Source organism: Triticum dicoccoides, chromosome 7A (assembly GCF_002162155.2).
Source record: "Triticum dicoccoides isolate Atlit2015 ecotype Zavitan chromosome 7A, WEW_v2.0, whole genome shotgun sequence".
In the NCBI taxonomy this organism is placed as follows: domain Eukaryota; kingdom Viridiplantae; phylum Streptophyta; class Magnoliopsida; order Poales; family Poaceae; genus Triticum; species Triticum dicoccoides.
In genome coordinates this window covers 508,962,290-508,971,773 of record NC_041392.1, presented here as the reverse complement: position 1 = coordinate 508,971,773, position 9,484 = coordinate 508,962,290, and the positions used below count along the sequence as shown (strand labels likewise).

Sequence of the window (9,484 nt, the reverse complement as noted above, 5' to 3'; positions counted from 1 at the left end):
TGGTGGAGAAATCTCAGCAGAGCTTCGCTAAGCACTAGAGAGAAGAAGATGGCTATGAGGGAGAGGAGGAGGAGCGCTGTGGCACGTATAGATGTGTATGGGTGCGGCTGCCCTCCCTCTACCCCTCTATATATAGGGGGGAGGGGCGCCCTAGGGTTTCCTAGGGGGCGGCGGCCACCAGGGGAAAACACTAGTGGGAAAGGGTGAGGGGGCACACAACCCCTTAGTGGGCTGGTTTGCCCCCTCCCCTTGGCCCATGGGGCCCCCCGAAACCTCTTTTGGTGATGTTGGTCATCACCACGTACCCCCGGAACAATTCCGGACTCCAATAACCTTCGTCCAATATATCAATCTTCACCTCCGGACCATTTCGGAGTTCCTCGTCATGTCCGGGATCTCATCCAGGACTCCAAACAACCTTCGGTAACCACCATAATGACTAAACTATACTTATATCGTCACCAAACATTAAGTGTGTAGACCCTGCGGGTTTGAGAACTATGCGGACATGGCCGAGACACCTCTATGGTCAATAACCAATAGCGGGACCTAGATGCCCATATTAGTTCCTACATATTCTACAAAGATCTTATCGGTCGAACCTCAATGTCAAGGATTCTGCTAATCCCGTATGCAGTTCCCTTTGTCCATCGGTATGTTACTTGCCCGAGATTCGATCGTCGGTATCTCCATACCTAGTACAATCTCATTATTGGCAAGTCTCTTTACTCATTTCGTAATACAAGATCCCGTGACTAACTCATTGGTCACATTGCTTGCAAGCTCATTGTGATGTTGTATTACCAAGTGGGCCCTGAGATGCCTCTCCGTCATACGGAGTGACAAATCCCAGTCTTGATCCATGCCAACTCAACAGACACCCTCAAAGATACCTTTAGAGCACTTTTATAGTCACCCAGTTACTTTGCAATGTTTAGTACACACAAGGTACTCCTCCGGTGTCAGTGAGTTGCATGATCTCATGGTCATAGGAACATATATTTGACATGCAGAAAACAATAGCAATAAACTTGACACGATCATATGCTATGATTATAGTTTGGGTCTTGTCCATCACATCATTCTCCTAATGATGTGATCCCGTTATCAAATGAAAACTCATGTCCATGGCTAGGAAACCATAGCCATATTTGATCAACGAGCTAGTCCGGTAGAGGCTTACTAGGGACACGTTGTTGTCTATGTATCCACACATGTATTTGAGTTTTCAGTCAATACAATTTTAGCATGGATAATAAACGATTATCATGAACAAGGAAATATAATAATAACCATTTTATTATTGCCTCTAGGGCATATTTCCAATACTTTTTATCTTTCCTCGCCCTTGTTGTTCGTTGCTGCATGCCATATCTGGCGTTTAGGAACAAGAGGTGTCGGGTTCTCTTTCGGATAGGCACTGATAGGAGAAGAAAGGTTGAGATTACTTTTTCCTCCAAATGGCCCACATGTTGTGTTTGCTCTTAATCGTTAACCTCCTTTGAGTCCTTCATTTACACCCTCTCTATTGGCATTGGTATTGGCTCACTGGCTCGATAGCAAGGACCTTATTGGCTCAAAGGAGAAGAAATGATTATTCTATTACTAATTGATGGCATGGGGGTTACTCTTCCTTCTCCACTTTAGATATTGACTGGCATGTGGTAGGATAGCAGGGGATGAGGAAAAATAAGTAGAATTAGGTTTTGTTCTTGTGTGTAAGCTCTCGGTCAATTTGTCTACTCATTCACAGTGTATGATTATTATCCAATATATTGCTTCTTCTGAAAATGTGGCATTGATTAAACTTTTGTATCTCCCTTCAGGGCTCCTCGTGTTGCTACCAATAGAAATTATTCAGGCCTTGCTCATACAATCCTCGGGACTAATATTGTACATTATAACATGGTTTCGCGAACACATCCAATCTTACCTTGCTACTTGGCAGTTCATGGTCTAAAGCCGGTCACTAAGACACATCCGGATCCTAGTGGAGATGGTTCGATTGCTAACAAAGACAAGGGGGTGCGAGGAGAAGGTGAAGCCAAAATAAAAACAGAAGTGTGTCTTCCCGGTAAGGAAGCGGATAAAAAGGTTTCATCTATCTTGACTTGTTTCTCGAGGCATTGAATGTGAAGACCGGAGTTGGGAGCATATAATATAGTCCTAGGAGTAGGCTGGATGAGGAAATCCCCTATTATTTCAACAAGTTCCTAACCAGGATTGCAGTAAAGATGGACTTGAATCTTTTTTTCACGAGAAAGCTTACTTTATTAATCAAAGGACGGATATATCGTCTGCCAGCAGACTCACAATGAAATTAGACGGGGCATCAATCCAACGAGATGGATTATTAGCACGTCCCCATCTAGTCAGCTCATGAGCTACATAATTTGACTCTAATACAATGCTCAATAGTAAACCTCCCGGAATCTACTAGATAACTACGACATTCATCAAGAAGCGGCGCTGCCACCATAGAATAACCTTCATTGAATCTAAGTGCATCCACCATCGTGATATTATCCGATCTCACCACCAAGTTATTGCATCCCGTATCTCTTGCTAGCTTCAATCCTTCAAGCAGAGCTGCCACTTCTGCCGTGAACACATCAACTTCATGTTGTAATCTCGTCGTGGACGCCGACATGAAAGATCCCGGTGATCACGGATGACAACACCACAAGACTTAGCATAATCGCCCTCTATGAATGAAGCATCGCCGAATTCAATGGTAGAGAAGGCCTTAATAAGGCTTGTCGGCAGTTGCCGACGCGGCTACCCATTCTTCCCCATCGCCCATGCTCATCCTTGAAGTTTATATGACCCTTCCCAATAGTCTTGAACCAAGCAAGGATAGATAGTGTACAGTACCCAAGAACACGACTAAGATTAATTTCTTGAAAACTAATATAATCGTATAAAGATGATGATGATGATTTCAACGGTTAGAGGCTCTAGGTCTTACGATTTGGCTAATGGTTGCGGTTGTAAAAGGCACACTTAAGCTAGGGAGGTTTTTAATGAAAATATCATGCAAGAGAAATGGTTTATGTGAAAACTCTGCTTACAATTGGTCCTCCTATGTGCAAAATGATTTATTTTTTGTGAATTATGTGCAAAATGAATTGATACACCTGGTGTAACCGGCACAAGATATACACATTCATAAATCATAACACAAATCGAAGCATACCACGACCTGTCTTCCGTTCCTAGTACAACGTCCTAAATAGGCCTCGGTGAAACATTTGATATTTGCACACTACAAAACTTTAGTTTCTTCCAATAGGTTAAATCACCCCTGTTTGTAGCTCTACCAATGATGACTTTTTCATTGATGCTTCAGGCCATCATGCAGTGCAGTGGGTTCCACTGGAAGTACACATTGCCGTGATTACGGAACCTTTCTGGCTATGCCCACAACTCGTAGACCACAAGGGCCAAGGCATGTGACCTACAGCTGCCAGAGCAACCTGAAATCCTTGTGTTGCATATACTCCACCCGACCAGGCATGAGGGTACAACCCAACCGAGAAGCAACCCAAAATAACCAAATAATCAGATCAGCTTTGACATAACAACCCAGCTGCTCACTGAACCAAAATAATACCATCATCCAGTGCATAGTGGACTTGTTCATTTCAGAACATTGCAAATGTCATCACAGTTGAGGAAACAGTACTGATAGTTTAATATTACAGGCTGGACCTGCACCGTCTTAACTAGATCTTTCTTTCCAGAGAATCAGTTCAAAGGATGAACTAGTAGCGCCCATCATCCCTACCATGAAGAGCAGCGCGCCGATCATCTCGGCCCTCGCCAGGGTATGGATCACCTCCTGGCCTGTAAATACGGCCACGCCCACGTCCACGCCCGCGCCCACCATCCAACCGCCCTCGGCCTACATATGAACCACCATACTCTAGGTCTGGTCGACCTCTGCCCAAGAAAGCACCCTTCATTGGTCTGTTACCTGCAGGAGATCTGCTTCTGTCCCGCATATCGCTCCCCCAGCTCCCCTGAGGAGATCGGCTCCTGTCAAGATACAACCCACCATGTGGACGCTCCCTCTGCTTGTACTCCGCAGCAGACCACTCAAACTTCACAGGGTCACGCAACTCACGTTCACCACGGAAACCCCTTTCCCTCTGCAATGGATCTGGAAATCGTCCTACGCGTTCTGGAGGTGATCTAGCTGGATAACTTCTAGGATCACCCACACCCCAATCACGGGGTGCTGGCTTGTACCTCGCCATTTCTCTTGGAGGAGCACGATCACTTGGTTGACCAAGTGGCCTTGCAGGCACTCGTGGAGGAGAGTCAAAGTAACCCCTGTGAGGACTAAGACTAGACTCATAGCGGTGTTTGTTGCAGTTGTTACAGTGACTTCTTCGAGCAAAGTTGAGGTTTCCACAACTGAAATAAAAAGCAATAAAAACATTAAGTTAAGGCAAGCAAGATTAAGTGCAGTAATTACGATGAGCTGAAAAACAATCTACCTCGGATTCTGGCATATCCAATCACCTTCTCTTGGTGAAAGATTTGGATCATTCCTGTGAACATATTCTCCATCAATTAGAATGAACTCCTTTCCAGGACCATTATAGCTCCCCCTCCCGTGCGACCTGCCTCCTCTTCCATATGGTGGAGAAACATCTTGGAATCTTGCACCTCCTCTACCACCCCCTTCATATCCCCTACCACCCCCTTCATATCCCCTACCACCCCTTGCATATCCTCTACCATTCCCTTCATAGCCATGGGTGTAACGTGGACCAATAGCGTCATCAAAGTTGCTGCTTTCTAATCTGCGTTGGCGCGGAGGTGATGGTCCAGCATGCATGCCATATCCTGCAAAGAAAGTAACAGCAATTCCAAATAAACATTAGAAGACACAAAACATGAATATTCAGCAAAGAAGTGCTTACTCCAGCCACATGGGGTTGAAACAGGCAAACCCCATCTGGAGAACCACTTCCAACAAAATTACTCTCCACATACCGAATGAGGTAGTAATTGCAAAGGCCAACGTTTCTTAAGAAAGCTCTGAGAAGGAAATACCGTTGAAGCTGCTGCTCAACCCAAAACAAAACTATCTGTTCATGACTACACATCCGGATATTGTAATCAGATTCTGCTAAGAAAAGCTTATCTCCATGTGAGCCAGTAACAGCCCCATAACTTCACGCAAAGTCAGGAACTCCCAACCATTCATCATGCCAATGCATATGCGCCAAGCAGTACAGCACAGCAGTTTGCCAATGGTATCTTGGAGAGTAAAGCATGCAGTCAGCCTAAAACACAGGGGTTTCTCTTCCAAGACATTCCATATAAGGCTATCACCTTATTGGGCATTATCTAGCTAATCCTCCATTGTAAGTTAAAGAAAAGTTCCTACATGAAGAAGGCATAAGCAACAGGCAGCAGGAATCCTATGTTACTTCCTACCATATGTTGTCTTCCTGCAAAGGCTAACAAGTTGTCTGTCTGCTTCAGTCTTCTCTTCACCATCAAACAAACTCACAATCTTACTAGCAGATAGGGTCTTGGACAATGAAATATCAGTTGTCCATATAAAAAAGTAGACAATTCAGTATCCAAACATCATGCAGATGCCTAATGCCGAAGTCCCTGTACGATTGATGATATCAACTGCTGCACTCGCTGATGTACTCTATGCTGGTATCCGCAGCGCACTTTCCTCAACCGAATCTCCAACAACTTGTTGGGAAGACGGTCAAAAGACATCATGATGCTACCTCCAAAATGTAGCCCACGACTTATTTCAAAGTTATCAGAATTACCAAATACTCAAAATGGAGTTGGTCAGGTTGTATTGATGCCACAAGACACAACTCAGATTCATGTTAACTCCAAAAACTCAAGCAGCACCAAAACACTGACCACAGCTTCCTCGACACTACCTCAAGCTCAACTCGACTCTCTTCTTATCTCAAAAGCTCAAATGGAGCAGTTGGTCAGGCCCAACAATTGATCATGGAAAGATGTGACTCCTCATATTCATATCAATGGATGATCCCTAATGCTGAAGTCCTTGTACCAATTGATGGTACCAACTGCTGCACTCGCTGATGTACTTTATTCCGGTATCTGCAGCGCATTTTTCTCAACCAAATCTCCAACAACTTGTTGAAAAGATGGTCAGATGAACGCCATGATGCTAATTCCAAAATGTAGCCCACGACTTAATTCATTGTGAAGTTATCGGAATTACCAAATACTCAAAATGGAGGAGTTGGTCAGGTTGAATTGATGCAACAAGACACAACTCAGATTCATATTAAAGGAATTCCTAGATATCCACGTGTCAAGTTAATTTCAACAAGACTTGTAGCTCTCAGACAAGTATGTGACCACAGCTGCATCAATACAATTCAAGTCCTCAGCCCTTCCTTGTGTTGCCACTTATCACAACTCCAACCTTGTCATGGTTCACCAATTGCACAGCAACTGAGTTGTTTTATAATCCAAATTAAATGCCAACAAAAAGGCTAAACCATCAAGCAGACGTTGCCATGAGAAGCGTCAATACTAAGCCTGTCTCCTATGCAGCCAAGTTGAAAACTGTTACAGTAGAACAGCCAATTCCACACTTCATTTGATACTTAGAGGGGGTTGCAGTGCTTGGCCATAACACTGAATATCCAAGCCAGTAAAGAATTAGATAATATCTACAAACTACAATCGCTTGAAAGTCAAAACAAATCAGGAGATTTTCGACTTCAGCCGTGCATTATGTTCCTACATATAGTGGTTTAGTGGTAAAACTAAATATCCTACATCGTATATAGGAATTTGAACTAGTCACGTCAAAGGAGAAGGCTGAGTTGAAATTGACAAGTTACTGAAAATCAAACTTGCCATAGAACACCAGACATGGTAAAGAAAAAATGGATACAATCACATACAAAATTATGAATGATCATAGAAATTATATACATGACATGAATAAGAACAAAGAAAGCCAGAGCAAATGCTGGCAACAAAGAACAAACCTCTTAACATATTTGACCAAACTTCCTAAAGATTACTCTCTTAACTTTAGCATGGTGAAAATTTCATGTAATGAAAGACCAAATGTTCAAATCTGAAGCCCATTAATGCAATTATATACTTATGTAAGTCTGAAAAGAGAAGCAGATCAAACCATAACTAAAGGGCTTAAGGAATCAAGGCATCCATTAAGAAGAGAACTCAAGTAATGCAACATTAAATAAAAGCAAACCGAACAGTATCTATAGGGGTTCTCAAGGTAAAGTACACATGGCACCCAACTCACTCAAAAAAGGAATCAAAGCTGATGTGAAGAACACAATTTATCATGCAAAAATGCCTGCAACAAGCTCAAGATGAAACATTTATGGAGAATGATATGATATTCATAGCTATCATGTTAGCTGTTTCACTCAGATGACCTTTTATAAATAGATGTATACATCATTTACAAATGTTCTCTAGATGTAGATCCTCTGGTAGGTAAATTCTGATTAACATTAGCAAGAAAGGGGCCAGCAGTAGCGTGCATGTCAGACATAGCACCAATCAAAGATTTTGCCAAGAGAACTTAAGTGGGAAATTTGTGCTCATGCAAACTATGCATAGAAAAACTACAATCTACAGCAACTTTGACTACAAACAATTAAGCGAAAGCATATCTAACCAGCACATAAAACATGAAACTGGTTATGATTATGCGGATGCAGATTTGGCATAACCTGAGGCATATGTCAACAGAAGTTATTCGATTTGTCAAGATTCTTTCCCAAACATGTTCAAAGCCTTGATCACCCTTTCAATCATAACAACACAAACAGATAAACAAGGCAAATACCTCACATATATCGCCATATATACAATCAAAGGATTGCCATTTATGAGCTGGATATAAGTAATTGTCGATTCATGATGGCCACCTTGAATCATCTAACGACCAAACGGACAAACAAGGCACACAGACTGCATCTTGAATCATCTAACAACCGAATCAGAGCACACAACATGCATATACAGCATCCAAGAATAATATATAGCAGCTTAAGGGACCAGAAGAATCCAAAAGAAACAGATCTAGAGAAAGTTGGGTGATTCGAGGATTTTCAACCGACCTTGCGGCTCGTCGTAGAATCGTGGGGGCCGAGGCTGGTAACCGGGTGGGCTGAAGCGGCGGCGCTGGGGGGGCGGCGGGCTGCCAGGGCGGCGCCTCGCGGGGGGCGGCGGCGACCGGCGTCTCTCCCTGATCCGGGGGCCCGGCGACGAGAACTCGCGACGGCGACGAGGGAGCGAGGACCCGCGGCGGCGACCCTGGGCGTCGCCGACGGGGGAGGGGGACGAACGGGCAGGGGACTGGGAGGACGCGCCGTTATCCTGCGGCGGCGGCGGCGACGGCCGGACGACTAGGCTGCTGAGGGGCGCGCGCGTGGGCTGCGGCGGCGGCGGCGGCGCGGGCTCTTCGGGCTCGGCATCCGACCCCGGGGCGCTCCGCTGCGGGGAGGACTCGTAGTCCTCGTCGTCGTCAGGGTCGTCCCCTCTGCCGCGCGGCCGCATCTCGCTGGACGTGTCGCTGCGGTGTGCGGCGCCTCTAGGGTTTGGAGTTCGGAGAGGGCCAGGAGAAGAGAGGTTGCGGGTACAACAAGTTTGCGACGACCGTAGGAGAGGGGTCAACCCGTCAAGGACTCAAGAGGGGTGGTGCGAGCGGACTGGGGATCTCGTCTCCAATGTGGTTTTCAGTGGCGGGTCGCGTCCACCGTTGGATGAGGGGGGTTGTTAGGGTCTTCACGACGCGGTTGATTCTGGCCGTTGATATGTGTAAGCTTGTCTACAGCCGCACCTGCCAAATCTGCCTCGAAGGAATCTTGATGGAGATAAGAGCATCTACAGCCGTACCTGCCAAATCCGCCCCTGTACACCCGCACACGTGTGTCCGAACGTGTCTGCAGACAACGTTGGATGGCTCCTCATTTGGCTGTTGCGCATCATACACCTCAAATGTGGATCCTCAAATCCATGCAAGTCGATCATGCCGATAAAAATCATCTGAATTCAACAATTCGAAATAGATACGACAAAACATTGAGCATGCCATATGCAAAGTTGATCGAACGGGAGCAACAAAAACATAACGACTCTATTGTGTTATTTCGCCGAACAGGTCGTGGGCACCCCGGGCACCGCCGGTGCCCGTGCTTGTCGGCACCCAAACGAGCTGCGGCGAGTGACAAACATCCACTGGCGGCATCTGTGTAGACGGAAAGCTCTCCAGAATACCCGGACTGTCCGTTGGATCCTCCTATGTCCCAACCTGGTCCGACAGTGCAATCCTTGTCAGCGGCTGGATGAATGGGGTGCGGGGTTTCGGGCACGGGAGGGGGGCGCTGCTCGTCCATGTTCACATCTGCTCCCTGCGACGCTGCCGCTTCCTTCTCTCGCTGCCGGCAACACGGGTTCTGTTGGGAAACGTAGC

At 45.6% G+C, this 9,484-nt stretch overlaps 1 protein-coding gene across 1 annotated transcript; it reads right to left on the bottom strand.

Annotated features, from left to right (window-relative positions):
- Nucleotides 1-3,128: 3,128 nt before the first annotated feature.
- LOC119333840 (serine/arginine repetitive matrix protein 1) lies at nucleotides 3,129-8,664 on the bottom strand. Its single transcript, XM_037606593.1, has 3 exons — nucleotides 8,130-8,664; nucleotides 4,503-4,854; nucleotides 3,129-4,419 (listed from the first exon to the last, which is right to left on the bottom strand). The coding sequence occupies exons 1-3, from the start codon at nucleotides 8,566-8,568 to the stop codon at nucleotides 3,765-3,767; spliced, it is 1,446 nt and encodes a 481-aa protein (XP_037462490.1). The 5' UTR covers nucleotides 8,569-8,664; the 3' UTR covers nucleotides 3,129-3,764.
- Nucleotides 8,665-9,484: the final 820 nt, after the last annotated feature.

What these genes read in the sequence shown, in the direction of transcription:
- LOC119333840 (XM_037606593.1), bottom strand. Translation starts at nt 8,568, where the DNA reads ATGCGGCCGCGCGGCAGAGGGGACGACCCTGACGACGACGAGGACTAC. An exon ending in ATTCTACGACGAGCCGCAAG is followed by an intron (nt 4,855 to 8,129) that starts GTCGGTTGAAAA and finishes CTTTCTTTGCAG; the next exon opens with GATATGGCATGCATGCTGGA. An exon ending in TGGATATGCCAGAATCCGAG is followed by an intron (nt 4,420 to 4,502) that starts GTAGATTGTTTT and finishes TTTTTATTTCAG; the next exon opens with TTGTGGAAACCTCAACTTTG.